We start from the raw sequence: 24,472 nt of genomic DNA, 5'->3' as shown, positions 1-24,472 counted from the left end.
CAAGGAGTACAGAAGAGGGCTGAGAACCCACCCTTGTGGGGCCCCAGTGTTGAGGATCAGCGGGGTGGAGATGTTGTTTCCTACCCTCACCACCTGGGGGCGTCAGAAAGTCAAGGACCCAGTTGCACAAGGCTGTGTCGAGACCCAGGGTCTCGAGCCTAATGACGAGTTTGGAGGGTACTATGGTGTTAAATGCTGAGCTGTAGTCAATGAACAGCATTCTTACATAGGTATTCCTCTTGTCCAGATGGGATAGGGCAGTGTGCAGTGTGATGGCGATTGCTTCGTCTGTGGACCTATTGGGGCAGTAAGCAAATTGGAGTGGGTCTAGGGTATCAGGTAGGGTGGAGGTGATATGATCCTTCACTAGTCTCTCAAAGTACTTCATGATGACAGAAGTGAGTGTTACGAGGCGATAAAGGGCATTGTGTGAGCGTGTGTGTGAGCGTGTGTGTCTGGTTGTATGAACAGACATACACCTAGGTATGTATCATGGGAAAACTCTTATACTGTTAAAGGATAGTTAAACTATCACTAATCATGAGCTGCTGCATGCATGACCTAGGATAACACTGACATGTCCCATTGTCTATTGTGTAATAGATGTGCAGGGATGAAGACTCACGGGGAAGATGGAAACAGAAGTGCAGGATATAATCCAGGAGAACTAGAGCTTTCAGCAAAACAGAGAATGAAATATATTAGACAGTATGCAGGTCTGCTCTGGTGTGTTCCATGCAGAGTAGCCATGCTGGGCTCATTGAGGTGAAGCAGAAAGCAGCAGAGAGGAGGCGGTTGAGGGCCTATCAAAGAATTAGAGCAGGAGATCACTGAGCTAAAGGAGGAGGAGGGAGTGGGAGGGGGCATTGAGGGTCAGAGCCCCACATCATTCCTGAATACCAATGCAGCTCCATGACTTCACTGTCCTACTGTATAATGCTCATCGCCAGCACTGACCACATGAGGGCAACATGTACACAGACACCGTTTGTTACTGATTTAGCTCAAATGTCTGGAAGCATGTAGCCTATTGCAGAGAGAGAATATTCTATAATCAAACCCCATATCCTAAGCAGCACTGTCACCAGCTACACTTTTATATAGGCCTAATGACAAGATGAGAAGTTATAATATTATTGAGATTTTGTCTATAATATTAGGCCTACAATAAGATTTATTGCTGTTATTATTAAAGGGATATTTGGGGATTTTGGCAATACCCTTTATCGACTTCCCCTGAGTCAGATGAACTCGTGGGTACCATTTTATGTCTCTATGTGCAGTTTGAAGGAAGTTGACAAGCGCTAGCGGAGCTTGCTAACTAGCATTAGCGCAATTACTGGAAGTCTATGGGCATCTACATGCTAGCAGATCCGTATAGACTCCCAGTCATTGCGCTAACGCTAGTTAGCATTGGCTCGCGAAAATACCTCTTACTGCCTTCATAATGGACACAGAGACCTAAAAATGGTATCCACGAGTTCGTCTGACTCTGGGGAACTCTTAGCCAAAATTCCAAAGTATCCCTTTAAGAGTCCTTTGGAAACAGAAGCAGGACTTTGGTAGGCTATTAAAAAGTCATCTAGGAATTAAAAGGCCAACCCCTGGTATAATCATCTCTGCATAAGCCAGGGTAGTTCATTAATTAATTGGTACTACATAAAACAGATCAGTTAATAATTCTCAATTGGCTTGCATTCCACTCCAATTAGCTGGGATTTTGGATAGGCCATCAGTAGCATATTGTCAACATAGCCCATGCAGAAGTGTATTTAGCCAAGTGACCAAACTCCCCATATATATAAACTACCGGTCAAGTTTGAGGTCACTTACAAATGACCTTGTTTTTGAAAGAAAAGCAATTTTTTTGCTCATTAAAATAACATCAAATTGATCATAAATACAGTGTAGACATTGTTAATGTTGTAAATGACTATTGTAGCTAGAAACGGCAGATTTTTTATGGAATATCTACATAGCTGTACAGAGGCCCATTATCAGCAACCATCACTCCTGTGTTCCAATGGCACATTGTGTACTACTCCCTTCACAGAACAGTGCAAACTGTCTCTAACCAGAATAGAAAGAGGAGTGGGAGGCCCTGGTGCACAACTGAGCAAGAGGACAAGTACATTAGAGTGTCTAGTTTGAGAAACAGACGCCTCACAAGTCCTCAACTGGCAGCTTCATTAAATAGTGACCGCAAAACACCAGTCTCAACGTCAACAATGAAGAGGCGACTCTAGGATGCTGGCCTCCTAGGTTTGAAAAACAAGGACATTTCTAAGTGACCCCAAATGTCTTTGTTGTTGTTGTTGTATTTTACCCCCTTTTTCTCACCTATTTCGATTTTGTCTCATCGCTGCAACTCCCCAACAGGCTTGGGAGGCAAAGTTTGAGTCATACGTCCTCCAAAACATGACCCGCCAAACCTTGCTTCTTAACACCCGCCCGCTTAACCTGGAAGCCAGCCACACCAATGTCTCGGAAGAAAAACAGTTCAACTGACGACCTGTGTCAGCCTGCAGGAGCCTGGCCCACCACAAGGAGTCGCTAGAGTGCGATGAGCCAAGTAAAGTCTGCCCGTCCAAACCCTCCCCTAACCCAGACGACGCTGGGCCAATTGGGCGCTGCCTATGGGACTCCCAATCACGGCTGGTTGTGATACAGCCTGGGATCAAACCCAGGTCTGTAGTGATGCCTCTAGCTAGACCATTGCGCCACTCAGGAGGCCCCCAAACTCCACAATTGTAAAGTAAGTGCCCAGTGAAAATCTCTCTCACTTTAACTCGTCCTACACTGGTATTTGTGGCCAAAACATAAATGGGAGAAAAAACACGTCAAAACCTCAATCTCAAATTTGTATCTCAAACAGGTGTTTCAAAAATGCTTGCCATTTCCTCATATAACATGACGTCATCTCCCTGAGGAGGATGAGCTGGCCTATCAGCATTCTAGAGGAGGATGAGTTGGCCCGTCAATGGTTTACTTGCATGAATATTTATAATGTCCAGTACACACACACCACTCTGTTGTTGGGGGTATGCCCACACCATTCCAACACAGAAACGCTGCTGTTTTAACATAATTTATAAAACATCTTGGAAGGAAAACTATTTCACTCATATTGTCAGTTATTATAGGTCATATTTCATAGAAATCTGGAAACACTGGGCAGTTACTTTAGTTTAAAGTGGGTCACTAGCTGGGTTTCCATCCAATTGGTGACAGATTTTCTTGTGAATATTCTCAAATCTGCATAAGTAAAATATGCGCATTTGATGTGTTTACATCAAATTGACTTGTGCTAAAAGTCTGTGTGTGATGACATAGTACACATAAAAATAACTGTTGCGGTTAAATTCCCATGTACAGATAAAAAAAAATACAGGTTAAACGGGTTTCCATTATATTTTCAACTCTACTGATGTCACAAAACATTTGTTATATAGCGAATGTGCCCACCCTGGTATTGGCATGTGTGCTTTAGCCACCAGCTTGCAGATACAGTTGTGGGTACAGTCTACGCATGATAAGATTATTATGGCCAAAAGAGGGAGATTGTTTTAATTTGTCAAACGGCAGCCAAGCATGGATTCATCAAGTCACCAGAATAAGATCCTCGATATTAATTGGAAAGTAGCATTAACCTCATCACCTTGCACTTTCACCACCCTATGAAGTTCATCATCATGTATTCAATCTGTAGCCTAATAAACTGTATGCTTTCCCGAGTCCTAGTGGGATGACCACATAAACATGTCATCCGTGACTACAAATTTACTTCGATATGATGGTTATATCAATATTTGGTCATAAAAGCGTTTCCACCTTCATTTCTCGCATAATACATGAACCTACACGAAAATATCCAACCTTATATTTGACCGACAATATTAGCTGTTTCCATCAGGCATGTTGTACTTTTTGTTATCGGACATCTAGGCCAACTTTATTCGCATAAAAAGGTTGGATGGAAAAGTGGTTCGTCTCCTTTCTAAAAAGGGCCAACTATTTCCCCCAATGTGAATCCTGTTCAGCTCACGAGACTCAATCATTCTGGACCCTTGGCTTTGTTATTCTGCGTTCCTTTGTTTTGTTTACACGAAGTGTCAAACTTTACCGCATTTTTTTTTTATCCGGATGAGTGTCTGTGGATAGGAGAGGTTTGGATGACCACAGCGTGCCAGCTCTGACCTGACACCGACTGGATCCTGACGACCAGGAATGTTCCTTTAAAGAGAAAAATGCAAAGAGACGGGGCGGAGCCGCAAGCCCGCTGTCACACTCTCAGTATTCCATAGTAGATTCACAGTATATCTTCAGGCCATCAGCAAGCAAATTAACTGTAAGGTAGAAGGTCCCGACGAATACAAGAGAACGAAAATCAGTCCTCGGCCTTTGCAGAAGTAAATGCGGCATAATGGAATACTTTTCCCTGGGTGTCTGAACCTTCTGTCTTGTCAAACTGGGCACTTTGTTTTTCTTTGATCATATCTGATTGTTATTGAAATGGATAGTATAACCTACACTGGCTTTGAACCTTGGCATTACATTCGCGGATGAAATCTAGCATATATTTGCCAATTGAATAACACCAACGAGGTGTCGCGTTGCCTATTCACAAGGCTGCTCTCTAGGTATCTCATAGCCTAACCTCTTCTTGGGAACACTTGCTCGTGGGTCGGAACTATGATGTGGACTTTGTTTGCTGTTTTTACCTGCACTGGACTATCTGGTATTCTTGCAGGTTTGTATGTTTTCTTTAAAAAAAAAACTGATCCTATTCGAATTGGATTCATAGGCAGTGTATTCATTGTGTGCAACAATGTAACGTTCCCGCTGTCTCGGAACAATACGCGTGATAAGGGCAGCAACGGTGACGAAAGTATTTCCTTACGCTCCGCTCTGTTGACCACCTCGGGTCAACATTCTATTTGTGTCGAGGTGAAACTCGTGTCTCATGATATCATTGAGATTTTCTCTATAATGTAGAATGTTTTCAAACGAAACACAAAGATACTGATGTGTTTTTATAACTATGTAATAACCTCAAAAGACCATAACAATGAAGGCTACTGTGAGCTAACATCCATTGTCGACTGCCAAAAATTGATTTTGAATACCTGCCCATATTATAAACAGAATTGTTGTGTTATAAAACCATGAAACCCCAGCTGTGAACAGAACAGCCCTTGTGTGCATGTTGGCAGTGGAGAGGACTCTTAAAGATGGCAGTGTTGCCCAGAAGGTGTTCTTAAGACCCATTGGCAATTCATCTGGAACGAGTCTGGAGTGCACATCCTCCTCCCATAGCTTCCCAAAACTTGATCTGTGTCAAAGTCCACATTGAAGCATTCAAGTTAAGACTTTAGATTCAAGTTTATATGACATACACACAGACGCACACACACATCCTCACTCTCCTCCTTCTCCTATAACCTGTCCTCTCTCTCTTCCTATAGATGTGGGTCGTGTAGGGGGGGTAGCCCCTCGCTGTGAGAGTCAGGCGTGTAACCCCCGAATGGGCAATCTGGTGCTAGGCCGCAGGGTCCTGACCCAGACCGTGTGTGGCTACAAGGGCACAGAGCCCTACTGCTCCTACTCTGACCCCTCCTCCTCCACAGTGCCCTGCCCCCCGGCCAGGTGTGGGGAGTGCAACGCGGCCCTCCCCCTGCAGGCCCACCTGGCTGCAGCCATGGCCGACTCCTCCTTCCGCCACCCCAACACCTGGTGGCAGTCGTCCGGGGAAGTGGAGTCTGAGACTCTGCAGCTGGATCTGGAGGCAGAATTCATCTTCACCCACCTGATCATGGTGTTCCGCTCGCCCCGCCCTACCGCCATGACTCTGGAGCGCTCGCAGGACTTCGGGCAGACCTGGAAGACATTGCAGTACTACGCCAGGAACTGTAGCGCCACCTTTGGACTGGAGGAGGGAAAGGCAGTGCTGGACGGGGCCCACTGCACCTCCAAATACTCTGGAGCTTACCCCTGTACCAGGGGAGAGGTGAGGAGGGCTTGTGTGTGTGTGTGTGTGTGTGTGTGTGTGTGTGTGTGTGTGTGTGTGTGTGTGTGTGTGTGTGTGTACGGAGACAGACAGACAGACAGGACTGTCTGAGACAGAACCAGGTGTTAGTCCAGACAGCAGCTCACACTCACACCTCTAGCCGTCCAGGATGTGCCCTGTCATGGCACCTTACTTATGGACGGATGAACAGCTGGAAGGAAGGAGGGATGATAGATGTTGGCTACTGTACTGCACACAGGAGTGTCCACTCCACTTCCCCCCATTCATAAAGCTAACCTGCATATTCCCCTGTGTGTCTGAATCATGGGTCTCTAATCTAAATACAGGTACTAATGAAAACCGTGATGAGTTGAGTCAGGTGTGTTAGTGCTGTTCTGGAACTCCAGTCTGCACACCCTAACCTCTCTACAGCTCTCTATGGCCTGGGTAGTCCGTAGTACCCAAGCCAGCAGCAGCACTACGGAGGAGTGTGTTATTACTACAGAAGGGTGGTTATCAGGTGGGTGTAGGGATTATGTGGCAAGAAAGGGTTCCTGGCAGCTCCTTGATGTCTAACTGAAACAGTGTGTGAGGGGTTTCAGCTCCTACCAAGGCAGAGCTAACAGTTCACCCAGTGCAGGGAGATCATGTAGTGCAGGGTTCCCCAACTGGTGGCTCACAGGGCCAGATTTGGTGGTTTTGTTAGGCCCCCCAAGTTTTCTGAGAATAATAAAAAACAATATACTCTATCTGTGTATGTATCTATGTATGTGTTGTTGTTTTTTTGTTGGACATAAAACACTGTAAAAACACCAGGAAATCAGCTCCATTTTGAAAATCTATTCCAAGTATTCCCATGCATAATAGAGAGGCACGTGATCGTAAACAATCGTAAGCAAGGTTTGAAATTATTATGTTTTAGTCAAATATTATATATTTGTGATCTTCTTGCGGTCATTTTGCAGTCTATAAAATTATTTCCAATTATGTTCCGTCCCCCCGACCACCCGCTTAAGACATAAATGGGCCGCGGCTGAATCTAGTTGATGATCCCTGATGTAGTGCATGTTGACTCTGTAATGAATCTAGTTGATGATCCCTGATGTAGTGCATATTGACTCTGTAATGACTCTAGTTGATGATCCCTGATGTAGTGCATATTGACTCTGTAATGACTCTAGTTGATGATCCCTGATGTAGTGCATGTTGACTCTGTAATGACTCTAGTTGATGATCCCTGATGTAGTGCATGTTGACTCTGTAATGACTAGTTGATGATCCCTGATGTAGTGCATATTGACTCTGTAATGAATCTAGTTGATGATCCCTGATGTAGTGCATGTTGACTCTGTAATGACTCTAGTTGATGATCCCTGATGTAGTGCATATTGACTCTGTAATGAATCTAGTTGATGATCCCTGATGTAGTGCATGTTGACTCTGTAATGACTCTAGTTGATGATCCCTGATGTAGTGCATATTGACTCTGTAATGAATCTAGTTGATGATCCCTGATGTAGTGCATGTTGACTCTGTAATGAATCTAGTTGATGATCCCTGATGTAGTGCATGTTGACTCTGTAATGACTCTAGTTGATGATCCCTGATGTAGTGCATTTTGACTCTGTAATGACTCTAGTTGATGATCCCTGATGTAGTGCATGTTGACTCTGTAATGACTCTAGTTGATGATCCCTGATGTAGTGCATGTTGACTCTGTAATGACTCTAGTTGATGATCCCTGATGTAGTGCATGTTGACTCTGTAATGACTCTAGTTGATGATCCCTGATGTAGTGCATGTTGACTCTGTAATGAATCTAGTTGATGATCTCTGATGTAGTGCATATTGACTCTGTAATGAATCTAATTGATGATCCCTGATGTAGTGCATGTTGACTCTGTAATGAATCTAGTTGATGATCCCTGATGTAGTGCATGTTGACTCTGTAATGACTCTAGTTGATGATCCCTGATGTAGTGCATGTTGACTCTGTAATGAATCTAGTTGATGATCCCTGATGTAGTGCATGTTGACTCTGTAATGAATCTAGTTGATGATCCCTGATGTAGTGCATGTTGACTCTGTAATGAATCTAGTTGATGATCCCTGATGTAGTGCATGTTGACCCTGTAATGACTCTAGTTGATTATCCCTGATGTAGTGCATGTTGACTCTGTAATGACTCTAGTTGATGGTCCCTGATGTAGTGCATGTTGACTCTGTAATGACTCTAGTTGATGATCTCTGATGTAGTGCATGTTGACTCTGTAATGACTCTAGTTGATGATCCCTGATGTAGTGCATGTTGACTCTGTAATGACTCTAGTTGATGATCCCTGATGTAGTGCATGTTGACTCTGTAATGACTCTAGTTGATGATCCCTTATGTAGTGCATGTTGACTCTAATGAATCTAGTTGATGATCCCTGATGTAGTGCATGTTGACTCTGTAATGACTCTAGTTGATGATCCCTGATGTAGTGCATGTTGACTCTGTAATGACTCTAGTTGATGATCCCTGATGTAGTGCATGTTGACTCTGTAATGACTCTAGTTGATGATCCCTGATGTAGTGCACGTTGACTCTGTAATGACTCTAGTTGATGATCCCTGATGTAGTGCACGTTGACTCTGTAATGACTCTAGTTGATGATCCCTGATGTAGTGCATGTTGACTCTGTAATGACTCTAGTTGATGATCCCTGATGTAGTGCATGTTGACTCTGTAATGGTACTGCTCCACAGGCTTTTCCCTGGTAGTATTGCCTACATGTAATCCTGTCATCTTTTATGATCCGCTGTATTGTACATCCAAAGCAGTCTTCCCCTGTGAGTGGTGTGTGTGTGTCCATGCAAGTGTGAGCATGTGGAAGTGTGTGCTACTATAAGATACTTGAGTCATGTTGTGATGTGCGTGCAATGCATGTTTGTGTGTGAATGCTTGTGTGTTTTTGTGTGTGTGTGAGGGAAGCAGCGAGACACTGTGATAGTAGCATGACCTTTACCCTCTAACCTCTGTCTGATGACCCTGAGGTCAGGGAAGGGGTCCAGACTCCAGAGCCCTTTCAGCTCCTCATCACAGAGTCTGTTATACTAAACCATTCTCCACTCTCTCTATCGCTATAGCTACTGTATTTATCTTGTGATGTTCATCATTAACTAAAACCATCATTCTGACAGCTCATATGTCTGTGGCCTGTCTGGTGATGACAGCAAGGCATGTACAGAACTGTGTGTGTGCTTTACCCTGGGAGCTGAGAGCTGTGCTCTGTGTGTTTATGTTCATACAGAGGGCAAGGTGCACATGCAAATATGCCTACCATGTCAGGCTTTCACCTACTAGCTCAATGTGTCAAGTGTGTGTGTGTGTGTGTGTGTGTTTAGTCAGTGTTAAGTGTTTGGGCTCCTGCAATCAGATAAGTTTTTAACTGTGATGGATAGCAAGAAGGAGGGAGGAGGAGTGTCTTAGCTTGGAGCAATACCGTGAGGGAGCAGGTATTCTCAGCTTCCCCCTCCTTTATCTGATGAACATTAAAAAGCATGTCATCTCTTGTGCTGAGAGCTGAACATGTTCGTCTGAATGGGGGAAAACCTGGGACGCTTGTTCAGGTACTAACTGAAGAGGTCTCGTTAGTCTCTCTGTTGGAGAGCTCAGGGCTCCTTGTGTTATTTATGAGGTCAGCTGGGCTGGAAGAGTGTGTGTGTTTAGGTGTTATAAAGACTGTAACCTCCTTAGAGAGGGAGCCGTGTAAACAGAGCCTCACACACACCTCTCTCTCTCTCTCTGTCTGTCTGTCAAGGAGGAAGTGCCGTTGCCCTGATGGAAGTTGGTCCTGCAGGCGAGACGGCCCATCCCCCTCCTCTCGCTTTCTCTCTCTCTCGCTCTCTCCCTCCATCAATGCCCATTGTTCCTGTTTACCAGAATACAGTCCACAACGCTTTGATGGAATTAGGGCTGTTAAAGCCAGACTTACACTGTTTTTCAGACTGTAACAGGAAGAAAAGATTATGAGCGTAGAAATGCCACATGCTCCCCTGACTAAGATTTCTGTGGAACTGCTCTCTCTGTTTCTATGGTTTGGGAGACCATACCCAGACAATGACTTGACATTTCATAAAAACTTTAATGAGAGACTTAATTTGTTTGTTTGTATGTGTGTGTTTGAGTTTGCTTTCGTTGTGTGGGTTGCATGAAGTCTGTGCCCTTCTGGATAATCCAGAAGGCCTCTTGTGGAATTTTTGCAGGGTATGGAAATGTTGATTGGGTAAGTGTGTGTGTAGTTGGGAATGTTCATTGGATGTTGTGTGTGGAGTTTGGGTTTGTCCATTGGGGATGTGTTTGTATGTGTGTGTGACAGTGTTGCTGCGGTGTCGCCGGGCTATCGTAGAGCCTTTGTCCAGGGCTGAGTTATGTGGGGCTGCATCTCTCGCCCGCTCTTTTGTCTCGTCCTCCTCTCCCGCGGACTGGCGCCCCTTGCCCTATTTGTTGTGTTCCCTTAATTGCGGAACACAATGCCATGACTCTGTGACCTATTCCAACAACAGGGAACTTAATAGTGCTCCTCCCATCACACCCCAGGCCAGCCATACAGCCAATGGAGACACAGCATGGGCTCGACTCACAAACACACACCCCTCACCCAATGATATCTATATCAGGGATACATACTCTCCTCCAATAACACCCCCTCCCAGCATCACACACTTCCCTCAATGACAACGAACTCCCCTTAAAAAAACACACTTCTGCCCCAGTGATATCTGTGTCAGAAACATACTTCTGCCCCAGTGATATCTGTGTCAGAAACACACTTCTGCCCCAGTGATATCTGTGGCAGAAACACACTTCTGCCCCAGTGATATCTGTGGCAGAAACACACTTATGCTCCAGTGATATGTGTCAGAAACACAGCCCTCTCAGGAACACAGTTCACCCTCAACAACGGCAGCAGTGTAACAGGTTGCCATAGGAACAGCCACCGATGTGATGGCAATTGTGCTTGGGCTGGGGGGTAAAATGGAGGGATCATCAATTTAGGGATGCAAGACTCAGCGAGAGAGAGAGAAAGAAAGAGAGACAGAGAGAGCGGTGCAGAAAAGAAGATGTGTTGTCACCAACTCTTGCGTAATAACATGGTGCCACTAACTCGTATCATTTTGACTGACTGTTGGATTGGTTGATTGACAGGTGATCTATCGTGCCCTCCCCCAATGGGAAGCTCTTGACCCATATGGGGTGGCAGGCCAGGAGCAGCTGAGGGTGACCAACGTGCGCGTACGTCTGCAGGAGTGCCAATCCTGTCCCTGCCAGGCCAAAGATCCCACCGTTGGAGCCCCGCCCACCCAGCACTTCGCCATTTATGACCTCATCGTGAAGGGCAGCTGCTTCTGCAACGGGCACGCCGAGCAGTGTGTCCCCGCGCCCGGTTACCGCCCTGTCAGGGACAGAACCAACCACGTGGTGAGTGTGTGTGTCTGTGTTTGTGTCTGCGTATCTGACTGTCTGTGTGTGTAAGTGCGTGCATACCCGTGTTCATGCATGTGTTTTGTGTGTCAGTCATTAGCATAGTGATGAGGGCTATCACCTTTCTCTGTCCCACTTCCTGTGCTGGGCTTGCTCTGTCTGGGTAGATAAAGAGCTCCCTTTCCTGTGATCCAGATTACAAAAGAGATGTTGATATTGATTCAGCACTGGGCTAATGATGGTGTTGAAGTCTAAAAAAGTGTGTGTGTGTGCGTGCGCTGATAAAGGTGTGAATGGACATGGCTGATTCACAGTGTGTAGATGGACATTAGAGATGCAGCGAGCATTTCCAGACTGCCTGTGGAACGCCTATCTCGGCCATCTCCACAAGCAGTTCCGCCCGACGCCTTTTGAAGCAGAGCGCCTATTCTATTGCAATCAGCAGGCCCAGAGAGCAGGGAAAGTGAGTGTGACAAAATAACCTTTAGACTGCAGACACAAAGACATAGACACACAGAGACTGTCTGACTGTGGGTAACTATAACTTTGTGTATGAGTGTTAAGCCCACAATAGCAGTGTCTGTGGCAGTATTACAGTATCTAGGAGCTTGTATGTTTGCAGCCGGTCAGTCTGTCTCCTCTGTGTGAGCCCACTGTAATCAGAGGTGTCTGTCTGTCATCCTCCCCCATAATATCACTGGCTTATCTAGTAACCCAGTGGACTACACCTAGTTAACCTAGTTTGGACTTGACTTTATCTAGGCTACAAAAGCATCCTCAGAATGTGTTTTAATCTTTTTAATGTTGATATTCTAAACATCAGGTAATATCACAACACGACCTAACGTTGTAGTGTGATATGCGGGAGAGTTGGGTAAACAAGCGTTGAGACGGGGACGGTATGAGGTTATATAAGCTCTCTCTCTCTCTCTCTCTCTCTCTCTCTCTCTCTTTCTCTCTCTCTCTCTCTCTCTCTCTCTCTCTCTCAACACACTCAAACAAGACGGGAGGGTGTGAGTTTGTGTTCATGTTTTCCTACCTAATAAGGACCAGAATGACCTGACAAGACTTTGTTCATGTCGTGAATTTGTTAAAATGCTATTTTAGGCTTAAGGGTTACGTTTTGTGTTTGTGGCTAAGATCAGGGTTAGGGTTTTAGGTTAGGAGTTAGGGTTAGGGGGTTGAGGTTTAGGTTAGGTTAAGTGAAAATAGGATTTTGAATGGGAATATATTTTTCCTCCCCAAAAAGTCCAGAAAATTCTGAGTACCCCTCGCCATGGAACAAGGCGGGGTTAGTTGTGGGCAGAGTCGGGCCTGTACCAGCCCCGCCCACCACACGTTTTCATTGGTTGAATTCCACCACACTCTGCTTTTTGATATGTCAGCACATACAGTACCAGTCAACATTTTGGAAACTCCTAATCATTCAAGGGTTTTTCTTTATTTTTACTATTTTATACATTGTAGAATAGTAGTGAAGACCTCAAAACTATGAAATAACACATATGGAATCATGTAATAACCAAAAAACTGTAAAACAAATCAAAATATATTTCAAAGTAGCCACCCTTTGCCTTGATGACAGCTTTGCACGCTCTTGGCATTCTCTCAACCAGCTTTATGAGGTAGTCACCTGGAATGCATTTCAATTAACAGGTGTGTTAAGTATAGTTGTGTTAAGTATATATTTCCTTCTTAATGCATTTGAGACAATCAGCTGTGTTGTGACAATGTAAGGGTGGTATACAGAGGATAGCCCTATTTGGTAAAAGACCAAGTCCATATTATGTCAAGCACAGCTCAAAACAGCGAAACCACAGTCTATCATTACTTTAAGACATGAAGGTTAGTCAATCCACAAAATGTCAAGAACTTTGAACGTTTCTTCAAGCGCAGTCGCAAAAATCAACAAGCACAATGATGAAACTGTCTCTCATGAGGACCGCCACAGGAAAGAAAGACCCAGAATTACCTCTGCTGCAGAGGATAACTTCATTAGAGTTAACTGCACGTCAGATTGCAGCCCAAATAAATGCTTAACAGAGTTCAAGTAACAGACACATCTCAACATCAACTGATCAGACGAGACTGTGTGAATCAGGGCTTCATGTTTGAATTGCTGCAAAGAAACCACAAGTATGGGTCACCAATAATAAGAAGAGACTTGCTTTGGCCAAGCTGCATGAACAATGGACATTAGACCTGTGGTAATCTGTCCTTTGGTCTGATGAGTCCAAATTTGAGATTTTTAGAGCTAATACGCTAACAGTATAGACTTTACGTCCGTCCCTCGCCCCGAACTGGGGACGCTCTGCACACGTCAAGAGTCACCCTCAAAGCATCGTTACCCATCGCTCCACAAAAGCCGCGGCCCTTGCAGAGCAAGGGGAACCACTACCTCAAGGTCTCAGAGCAAGTGACGTCACCGATTGAAACGCAACTAGCGCGCACCACCGCTAACTAGCTAGCAATTTCACATCGGCTACACTAACATTTATGTAAACTCTACATAGTTATGTTCTGTGGGTGTCACTGTGTAGACTGATAACCCTTTCATAGGTGCACAATCCATGGGTAAGTCTGTACAGTGCATATCAATATGCCCCCAAAGCAATTATGCAGTCTTAATACATCCACAGTGGGATTTCAAACATTTGAGTTGTTGTTGTAAACAACAGGTGTGGCCTAACAGTGAAACTCGGCCCCAGTGATGTACTACAAGGCTGTGCGCAATACCCTCTGTAGCGTCTTGCAGTCGAATACCAAGTAGTTGCCATATCAAGCGGTGATGCAGCCAGCCTAGATGCTCTCAATGGTGCAGCTGTTGGACTTTTTGAGGATCTGAGGACCCATTCCAAATCTTTTCAGACTCCTGAGGGGAAAGAGGTGTTGTCATGCCCTCTTCTCTACTGTGTCGGTGTGTTTGGACCATGATATGGCCAAGATTCTAAGAAAAAGGATATTACTTCAGGTCCCATTGGTAGGATAGTCTCAAACGGAGCTCTTCCAGTTTATTCTCCAGTGATTGTACATTCACCAATAGAACAGAGGGTAGAGGCGGTTTATTTACTTGCCGCCATAGTTTCATCCGGGTGCCCACACGTTGGCCTTTATATTGCCGGATTTAGGGTCTGGTGTGAGCAGTATGTCCTGTGCCGCCGACTCATTGAAGTAGAAATCTTCATCCAAATCGAGGTTAGTGATTGCTGTTCTGATGTCCAGACGCTCTTTTCGGTCATAGGAACCAATGGCGGAAACATTATGTACAAAAAAAGTTAAGTTCAGCTCAAAACCCCCCCACAAAATAGCAGTTTAGGAGCCAGGATTTTGTGCACCCATGATTTCAACAGTTGTTTTCTGTTTGTCAAAGTAATTAATTATTGTATTAAATCTTAAATTCTAACAACATTCCAACCATATTTAGCATTATCTAGTCCAAAGCTGACATGATTCTATCCACTATTTGTATGTTTGCATCACTTTTAATGAGGGACTTTTGTTCAGAACCGCAAATTCCACTTTTGTGGCTAATTGTTAATGTGGCTAGCTTCACATTGGTAGGGACAAGTGTGTACCAGGGCCGCGTTCAGCAGGAGGACGGACACAACGTTGGCCAACTTTCAGATATAAATGTAAAATGTAGAACAAACATGCCTCTCTGATTTAAGAAATCATGTCAGTTCTATTCATGGCATTTGAGTCTGCAACTTTCCAAAACGATTTTTTACTGAACATGCCCAGGCAAATCCATTGAGCAACACAAACCCAGCTCTGCGCATCGCTTGTCTGGAAAGCTTCAGCAAATGAAACCGTGTGGTAGGCGGGGTAGGCCCGGGCCACCTCGCCCACAGCCGCCCCCTTAAGTGTGTCGTGGCTAGGGGCTTCTTGAAAATTAATGAAAACAAAGCTATGTGTGTGTGTGTGTGTGTGTGTGTGTGTGTGTGTGTGTGTGTGTGTGTGTGTGTGTGTGTGTGTGTGAGAGAGAGAGCAAGTAAGTAAACCCAATAATCAGTGGCCTTGATATTGAGGGCTATTAGTGCCCAGACAGTTTTGTGCAGTCCGAAGTGTTTTTGGGGAGAAACAGTGTTTTTGTTGTTGTGTTGCAGGGCTCACAGGTCCAGACTACATGGGAGGGTGATCATGGTCTGTGTGAGCCACTCTGAGTTGGCCACAGAGCCAGTTTTTGACCCACATCCAACCCTCCTGGCCCATGCTCAGCTACTGGAGCGTTAGCAGCAATTAGCATAGCAAATGGAGAGGCAGTAAGAGTCTCTAAGGGCTGTAGAGACTTGCACAGTAACTGGAGTCTGATAATGAGTTTCTGCAGAGGTGTTGGAATTTAAAGACTGCACCTCATGGAGAGTATTGTGCTATACAGGTGTTTGCCTGAGTACACACACACGCTGATGATCGGATTAACACACACACTTATCATGTTGTTTGGATGAATACACACGCACGCTGCTGATGAATGACTTAATTTCACATTGGCCCATAAAGCTTTTGATGTGTGAGGGGAAATGGGCGTAAGTGACGCCCATCCTCTGGGTGTGGGGCTGCCAAGGTCTTCCTGAGCACCCGTCTGTACCCTCTGCCACCCCTCCCTGTCCATGTCCAACAACCTCTTTATCAGAGGGTCAGAGTGTTTGAAATACAGGCCTGTCAAAACAGAACACACACACAAGCTCAGGGCAGGAAGGAGTGTGCGTGCATTTTATTTGTGTGCGTGCCTGGGAGCCTGGCTGCCTGGGTATGTATTTATGTGTGTGTCTATTGGTGTATGTGTATATCAAGCAGGTAAACATGTGAAATTGTTTGGAATACCAGCTGTCTGGAGCTTGGCCAATGTCTCTCCTCTCCTTCCCCCCTCTTTCTCTTCTCCTCTCCTCCCCACTCTTCTTCTCTCTACCTGCCTCCTTCCCCCTTTTCCACAATCAGTCCTGGTTACAGATGATTCCATTCTCATTGATGTAGTGATGTACACAGAGTTCCTTTACTCATTTTCTCTATGTTTGTCCAATCCAGATCTACCACATCCATTTCTCACACTGTCTTACCTGCCTGTCCTTATCTTCCTCCATTCTCCTGGTTCATGGAATATGGTTGGGGTTATGTCTTGGGCTGGCACAGTGGCTGGGGTTGAGTTTGAGATAAGGTTAGGGTTCGATCTGGGGTTAGTGCAAGGGCCTGGGATATGTCCCAGTTCCGGTAGCTACAGGTCTCTCCCATGCCTGTGTTTAACCCTCTGTGTGAGCGTCTGTGCAGCATAGGGGAGAGGGCATTTTGTGGTAGAGGGCAGCAGCCTCTATAGCCATACACCGTGGGAAACTGAAACTACCGCAGGGGTTGGAGTGTGTGTGTGAGTGTTTGTGTTCAGTGTGTGTGTGTGTGTGCATGCGTCTGTGTGTTTGAATGTGTGTTCAGGCCTCTCTCTGTGTCTCTGTTCCCCCACACAGAGGCACTGTTACCCAAACAGATAAATAGCTACCTCAGATGCCTTGTCAACCTCCCACCTAGAGTACATCATTAACCCGCGTGCATGACATTCCAACTCACAGGAATGACAAGGAGACTGTTATTGTGCTCTCAGCGCTACATATTTCCATGCACACACACACACACACACTCAGACACTGTCCTTTTCAGGCCTCTTTCGTCACAAGGCCAATGTTCATTTCCAGCGATGAAGCCAAACAATCAGTCTCCATTCAGCAATTACAGGACAGGACCTGAAAGAGAACAGGCAGGGGAGCCCCCCCGACCCCCAGGGGTTAGACTTGGGGTGCTGCTGCTCTCACGTGGGAACTGCTCTCTCCCTTACACTGACCTCTTTGTCCCCCCTTTCTCCTTCTCTCCCTTTCCTCTTTCTCTCTCCCTTCCTCTCCTCCTCTCCCTCTCCTCTTCCTCTCTCTCAGGTTCATGGGAAGTGTGTGTGTAGTCACAACACTGCAGGTGTTCACTGTGAGCGCTGCGCTCCGCTCTACAACGACCGACCCTGGCAACCTGCGGACGGACTCACAGGGGCTCCACATGAGTGCAGGAGTGAGTGACAATACTGCTATTCACTATACACTAGGGCCAGGAGTTCTATCTGAGGATGAGATCTGGTCAGGAACAACGCACGGCCCCACTTACAGCCATCATTGATCATGATGACCAATCAGTGCCTGTTTAGAGAAGATTGACAGATATCTGTGATTCTGATGTCCCGTCCTGTCTCCCTATAGAGTGTAAGTGTAACGGGCATGCCCAGAGCTGCAGTTTTGATTGGTCGGTGTGGCGGGAGTCCGGCCAGCGCAGCGGAGGTGTGTGTGAGTGTCTACACAGCACAGAGGGACGCAACTGTCAGAGCTGTAAGACTGGCTTCTACAGAGATCCCCAGAGGGCGCACACGGCCCAGGACTCCTGTAAACGTAAGACAAACTCTCACACGTGCACTCCAGATGGCTAAAGCAAAAGCTCAATGTACTTCAAAGATTTCAAGTAGTATTTGAACCCATGTCTGACTCACATTCACTGGCTTGCTCTATCACTCACTCACTGACTCAATCACACAAACACTCACACACATAAACACACACCGTAGGAATCCAGAAAACATGAGACACATACACACCGTATACACACACCCTTACTGGCAGAGCCAACTCATTTCTGTCCGGAATGCTGATTGCTGAGATCGCAAGCCGAGACGTGCTGGATAACGTCGCTCCGGATGGGCACCTGGTTCTTTGTGTGTGTGTCAGTGTGTTTGTGTTTTGTCTTTCACACGGCCTACACTCTCTCTGAGGATTACACATAGATGAATCATCAGACTGGGGCATACCTGGGACCTGAGGGTCACACACTCACACTGCCTACCCCAACCCCTGTCCCTGTTGTTATGGCTGTTTGTGTTCTCTGTGAGTCACTGGAGTGGTTCGTCATCACTAATTAACACAGTGGTGGCTCATGTAAGGAAAAGGAACGGGAAAGGGGGATACCTAGTCAGTTGTACAACTGAATGCATTCAACTGAAATGTGTCTTCCGTATTTGTGTGTGTGTGTGTGTTGTTTGTGCTCTGTGATGGGACTTAAGTAAACACTAGATACCCATCCATAAAGACGACAGTGGCTACATTCTCTGATTATCTGTCTGATTTGACCCAGTGAGCTCAGCCCCACAGTTATGCAGAAGGCTGGGGAGACGCCGGCTGGTGTGTGTGTGTGTGTGTGTGTGTGTGTGTGTGTGTGTGTGTCACTGCATGCTTGTGTGCATGTGTTTAGGTTTGCCTTTAGGGAAGTCTGTAGCATGTTGTTATTTTCACATTGTCAACAAGTGAGAGTGGAACACATATCTGGGGAATGTTTGTAGACAGGACACATTTAGGAGGGGAACCCCAGTGTCAGAGCGAGGTTGAAATCTGACAACTGAGGAATTTCCCTCCGTCTCGAGGAACATATTTCCAATTCCAGGCATGGCGGAGCTCTTTAAAGAAAACACACAATCGAGCCGCAAACTCACACACACACACAGTAACAACGAGTGTGTGTGAGAGATTCATTTTAGTTTGTTTTCTAAGTGGGTGTGTTCTGTGGTTGTTCGGGCAGCTGCTCTGTCACGTATCACTACAGACCCATAATGTTCTCATTGTGAGAGCTCACTGCGTCAACACACACACACACAAGTCCACACATTCTCATCTCTAAACTCCAATAATTATACAATTAATGTATTAACAATGTCCTATTATACAACATGATCCTATTATACAACGTGAGAGAGCGAGAGAGAGAGGGGGAAAGTGTGTATGTGCACCTGCGTGTATGTGTGCTGATGACTTTGCTGCTTCTAGGTTTGCTATCACTTGAGGTGACTGAACACTACAGTCTCAACAGGGCCTCAATAGATGCTTTTCAGGAAGAGAAATGATTTGAAGTTCAAATGTATTACCGTAAATGGAAGAGAGAGACTGTCTCTCCTAGCTGCCTTACATATGCCTTTGGATTTAGATGTCAGTGTAATGATTCCCCTGTCTTTGAGTGTGTGTGATTGTGTGTGTGTGTGTGTGTGTGTGTGGTCTGCATGGGTCTTTACAAGGTCTGTTGATAATGAAAGACACAAAATGAATGAAACTACAGATGCATCTTATCTTATATTTGTTGCCCGTGGCGATAAGTGATAAAGGTACAGCCTTGTCTGGGTCTCAGACAGTAGAGCCTTGTGACATCATCTCCCTGCACCCAGACAGGGGAGCGGGGGAGACACACAGGGGGGCTGGCTCTGGTTAAATAGTAATTTACTGCCAGTGGGGTAGGATGGGGGGGGGGGGGGGCATCATTAAACAACAGAAATAAAGCTCTACACCACCCCTCCTCCTCCCCTTCCCATCTCTCCCTCCCTCCTCTTGTCTCTCTCTAGTCCCCCGCCCCCGCATCCCTTGCTCAGATGAGTACAGATTTATGGTGATAGTGATACTTTGGCTGTTACTCTCACCCCTGCAAAGTTATCTTGTAATTCAGACTAGTAGGACAGCAATAATGTGTTTGTGAATTTATGTGTACATTTTATGTGGTGTGTATGTGTGTGTGTTTTGAGCCTTTGCAAGTTGTGTGTTTCATAGCGGGGTTATGGTGTGTGTGTGTGTGTGTGTGAGGTGGTTGTTGAGTGGCCAGAACATAGCACTGACTGTGCTATCTTATATTGCTGCGGCCCGTTTAAAGAGCAGACTATCAGCTGAGAGAAGGGACAGAGACAGGAGAGAGCACAGTGGAAGGTATTTGAGAAAGATGTGTGCGCATGCCTCTGCATTCCTGCGCGTGTGCCTGGGTGCATGCGCATGTCGTACGCGCGTGCATTTATACTTATGCGTGTGTGTGATGGCAATCTGATAAGACGATGACAAAGAGACCATTGTGCTTCGTGGTTTTCCTGGACTGTTCCAGTCAGTCCAGAGTCCTTTGGGAAGTGGTCTCTCTCCCTCTCCCAGTCTTATCACTTCCTCCTCCAGGCTGGGCTACAATGAGGTGGCACGCTCTGGAGTGTGTCTATCTGTGTGACAGTTACACAAAGGGAACTCTACATGACTAATAAGTGCCTAATAAAGCCATAGGTAGAAAAAATATATATAAACTGGAAATGTTGCCAACATTAGGGTTCTCAATCTGAATGTGTGCAGTGGTTTACTTTGTGTGGATTTGATTGGCTGTGGTTGAGTGTGGTGGATTTAATTGGCTGTGGTTGAGTGTGGGTGGATTTGATTCGCTGTGGTAAGGTACAAATAGATCCAAATGAATGTCTGTGGTTTATTTGTCAGTAGATAACATTGGGTTGAGTGCCGATGTATTTGATTAGCTGTGGTGGAGTTATTGATGTATATGTGACTGATGTGCCATGTCTCCCCTCTCTCTCTCCTCCCTCTCTTCCCCCCAGCATGTGGCTGCCACCCCCTTGGTTCAATACCCTTCCACCTGGGTGGGGGGTCTCTCTGTGACCCTACCAACGGAGACTGTGTCTGCAAGCCCGGTGTGGGGGGCTCCCACTGCGACAGGTGCATGGTGGGATACTGGGGTTTCCATGACTACGGCTGCCGTCGGTGCGACTGTGCGGGAGACTGCGATCCCTTCACGGGATCCTGCATGTCCGGGTGAGTCATATATATATACACACACACACATACACACCGTTGGATATGATATATATAATATTACGTTTATATTAACAGCAAGTCTATAATGTGTATGTGTGTGCAGGTCAGATCGGGACCTGTATAATCTGGAGGGAAACTCCAGTGAGCTGGTGAGGATCTTTAGGGGAGACGAGCTCTTTTCTGCCCTACACTACTCAGGTTAGACATGGGGTCACCACTGTGTGTGTGTGTGTGTGTGTGTGTGTGTGGTCTGCTCCACAGCCCAGTGCCCAAGCGTTAATGGTTAAGTAGTGAAAGTTATGGTACATCCTTACAAGGGCAGAGAACAACGATCTGTGTGTCTGTGGACAGTTTCCAAAATGTCCTTCTCCTCGATCTCCCAGGGCCTACATCTGAGGAAGACAAATTCCTCCTTGATCACACACACATACACGCACACTGTCCTCACATTCCTAAGTCACCACTTATCTAAGTCCACACACACACACACCCACTCACCCACAGAGCAGGTATCAGTCACATATCCGGACGGGATATTGGTGTGTAATATGTCAATATGATTGTGTCCCCTGCAGAGAAATGTGAGTGTAAGGAGCAGGTCCTGGCTAACAGCAAACTCTTCTGCACCATGAAGTTTGCCTATGGTGAGTACTGAGACACACATGAACAACAGCGAGAGAGATGGTGGTAATAACACCATATTTGTTTTTTGCTTCCTTGGTTTCCACTGTGTTGTTTGTTTATTGATTTCCACTGTTGTTTGATTATTGATAACTCTATGTAAACAGTATTTTATTGTACAATAAAGGCTTGTTAAAATTCTAAATATCTCTTTCCCTCTCTCTACCTATCTCTGTCTCTGTCTCTGTCTCATATTTCTTTCCCTCCCTCCCTCCCTCTCCTCCTCTCCCCACTCTACTCCCTCCCACTCTCCTTTCCTATCGTTTTCTCTCTCTCTCTCCTTATCTCCTCCTTCCTTCCCTCTCTCCCTTTTCCTCCCTCGCTCTCCCTCCATCTTTGTCTCTCTCCTCCCTCCCTCTCTATCACTCCATCTTTACCTCTCTCCTCCCTCCCTCTCTGTTTCAGTGTTAAAGGTTAAGGTCTTGTCAGCCCATGATAAGGGCTCCCATGCTGAGTTGGAGGTGAAGGTTCAGAAGGTGTTGAGTCAGAATACTAAGGTGAAGATCCAGAAAGGACGAGTAACACTCTACCCAGAGTCCTGGACCGCACGGGGCTGCACCTGCCCCATCCTCAACCCAGGCCAGTCTCACACACACACCTATTCACAGGCACACGTGTGCACACACACACACGCACAGTTACGTACACACACACGCAGGGCTGCTGAGCTAATGATGTCTCTGTTTATGCTTTGACTACTTAGGTGGGGAGTACTTGGTGGCGGGCCATGCAGACAGGAAGCAGAACCGGCTTATTGTCAACATGAAGAGCTTCGTCAAGCCCTGGAGAGCCAGCCTTGGACGCAAGGTCCTCACACTAATGAAGAAAGACTGCACCTGGTAAACAGACTGGAGGACACTGGGAGTTGGACAGACTGACTGATAGATGGAGAGAGCGACAGAGAGAGGAGAAAGAAGACACTACCATTAATTTGTTTTTGCCTTCTCTGGAGGGGGAGTTCTCTTATGGAGGTGGGGACTAAACAGACTATAAATGCCCGCCTCTATCTGCCCTGGGCCAATAAGAGTGTGTGGCTGGCAGAGAGAACATATACAGACTCTATGAGCCTCTGTTTGAGTGACAGTTCGGCCCTCTCTTCCATGCATACATAGACACCCAGCCACTCCCTCTCTGTAGCACTTTAGCCCAGGGCAGAAGGGCCAATAGGATCATGGGTTGACCTCAAGACTGGAAAACCGAAGGACACATTTGACCCCTTGTGACCCCTGTAGGAAGGCTTGTGGTGGATGGTGACCTGTGCCTCTTTCCCCAATGTGTTCTGTTACAACAAACTGTCTGTCAAGCTGTGTAACAGACACAGATGTGTACACACAGAAGGATGTTGAATAAGCCATACATGCCACTACAGGTGGTCCAGGTGTGTCTGCGAATGTGTATGTATGTTGTGAACTCTGTGTGTGTCTGTGTGTGGCTGCATGTCTGATGAGCACAAATCCATCCAGCTTCAGTCCAACTGATCTGTTTTTGACTCTGGAATTTGGGCAGAATAGCCTCTAGAGATAAAAACAGTCCTATCACAACATACACCACTGAATATATGACAATACACATATTACCTCCCAATATGTAATACTGCTGTGACCTACAGAGCCCTGAATTCATCTCTATTCCTTCCTGTGTCTGCTCATGTACAGTATTACTTGTATATATCTATAGAAATATGATGTCCTCTCTCTTTCTTTGATGATGTGTTAATGTAATAATGTAATTCCTGTCAAATGTTGAGGCACTACATTTTCTTTAGATTTCCTCACTGTGGAAAAACCCCTGTCCTCCGGGTTAGTGAGGACACAAGACCGATAAGTGGAAGCACACACTCACACACACAAACAAACACTGCTGTTTATAGACTTTAAAACAACAGAGTTACATTTCTCCATCAGGAGCCTTGGAATATCTCAGATTCATTTGATGAAAATATCCTCATCATCCTTCATTTCCCTCCTGCTCCTCCTCCTGTCTTTCTCTCCCTCACCAGATTAGGTACTAATACACCCCTCCCCCTCTCCCAAAACACTGACACGTTCACACAGACTCAGGGAATGTTGACCATAACAGAGAGATGGGAGAGCAGACAGAATGTTTGGCTTTAGGGAGAGGGTGTTTGCTGCGGCATACCGGACCATTCCTGGCGTACTCGTCAGAGCGACGTGGATGAGCTCATGGTGCCGAGATATTCCACACATGCCAGGTGTGGGTAGTCCAGCTCTTCTCCTGGCCAGGTCAGAGTTCACAACCTGCTATGGTGACCCTGCACACTTGGGGCGATCACAGGAGTGGGAAGCAGAGGTCTGGGTCAAGAGTCAAGGCCATGGGGAACTGAACTGTCCTTGGAACAGAGACACAACAGTGAGCCCCCCCCCCCCCCCCCGGACTGGGAACACACTGGTAGGACGGAACACACTGGTTGAATCAACATTTCCACGTTGATTCAACCAGTGTTGCACCAACGTTGAATTGACGTCTGTGGGACCGGACTACTGCAGCTCGGTCTCTCTCCTCTGGTGGTGGGACTGAGGGGTGTATGATGTGGAAAGGTTGACTAGTATGCGTGTGTGTTTGGTCTCTCTGTGTGTACATTAGAGTTAAGTGTCTTGCTTAAGGGCACATCAACATGTTTTTTTCCCCACCTAGTAGGCTCGAGGATTCGAACCAGCAAGCTTTAGA

At 46.0% G+C, this 24,472-nt stretch overlaps 1 protein-coding gene across 1 annotated transcript; it reads left to right on the top strand.

Annotated features, from left to right (window-relative positions):
- Window positions 1–4,268: 4,268 nt before the first annotated feature.
- On the top strand, window positions 4,269–23,469 carry ntn4 (netrin 4). The gene is made up of 10 exons (XM_031831641.1): window positions 4,269–4,750; window positions 5,466–6,007; window positions 11,199–11,471; window positions 17,390–17,516; window positions 17,702–17,887; window positions 20,887–21,100; window positions 21,207–21,301; window positions 21,679–21,747; window positions 22,190–22,363; window positions 22,488–23,469. The coding sequence occupies exons 1-10, from the start codon at window positions 4,693–4,695 to the stop codon at window positions 22,625–22,627; spliced, it is 1,878 nt and encodes a 625-aa protein (XP_031687501.1). The 5' UTR covers window positions 4,269–4,692; the 3' UTR covers window positions 22,628–23,469.
- Window positions 23,470–24,472: the final 1,003 nt, after the last annotated feature.

The sequence above is a fragment of the Oncorhynchus kisutch genome, linkage group LG9 (assembly GCF_002021735.2).
Source record: "Oncorhynchus kisutch isolate 150728-3 linkage group LG9, Okis_V2, whole genome shotgun sequence".
NCBI lineage: Eukaryota > Metazoa > Chordata > Actinopteri > Salmoniformes > Salmonidae > Oncorhynchus > Oncorhynchus kisutch.
This window is presented reverse-complemented; position numbering and strand designations above follow the sequence as displayed.

Excerpts from the sequence above, each read along its gene's own strand:
- ntn4 (XM_031831641.1), top strand. The coding sequence starts at position 4,693 with ATGATGTGGACTTTGTTTGCTGTTTTTACCTGCACTGGACTATCTGGT. Across the intron at positions 21,101-21,206 it reads ACGGGATCCTGCATGTCCGG|GTCAGATCGGGACCTGTATA; the intron begins GTGAGTCATATA and ends ATGTGTGTGCAG. Across the intron at positions 21,748-22,189 it reads CACCATGAAGTTTGCCTATG|TGTTAAAGGTTAAGGTCTTG; the intron begins GTGAGTACTGAG and ends TCTCTGTTTCAG.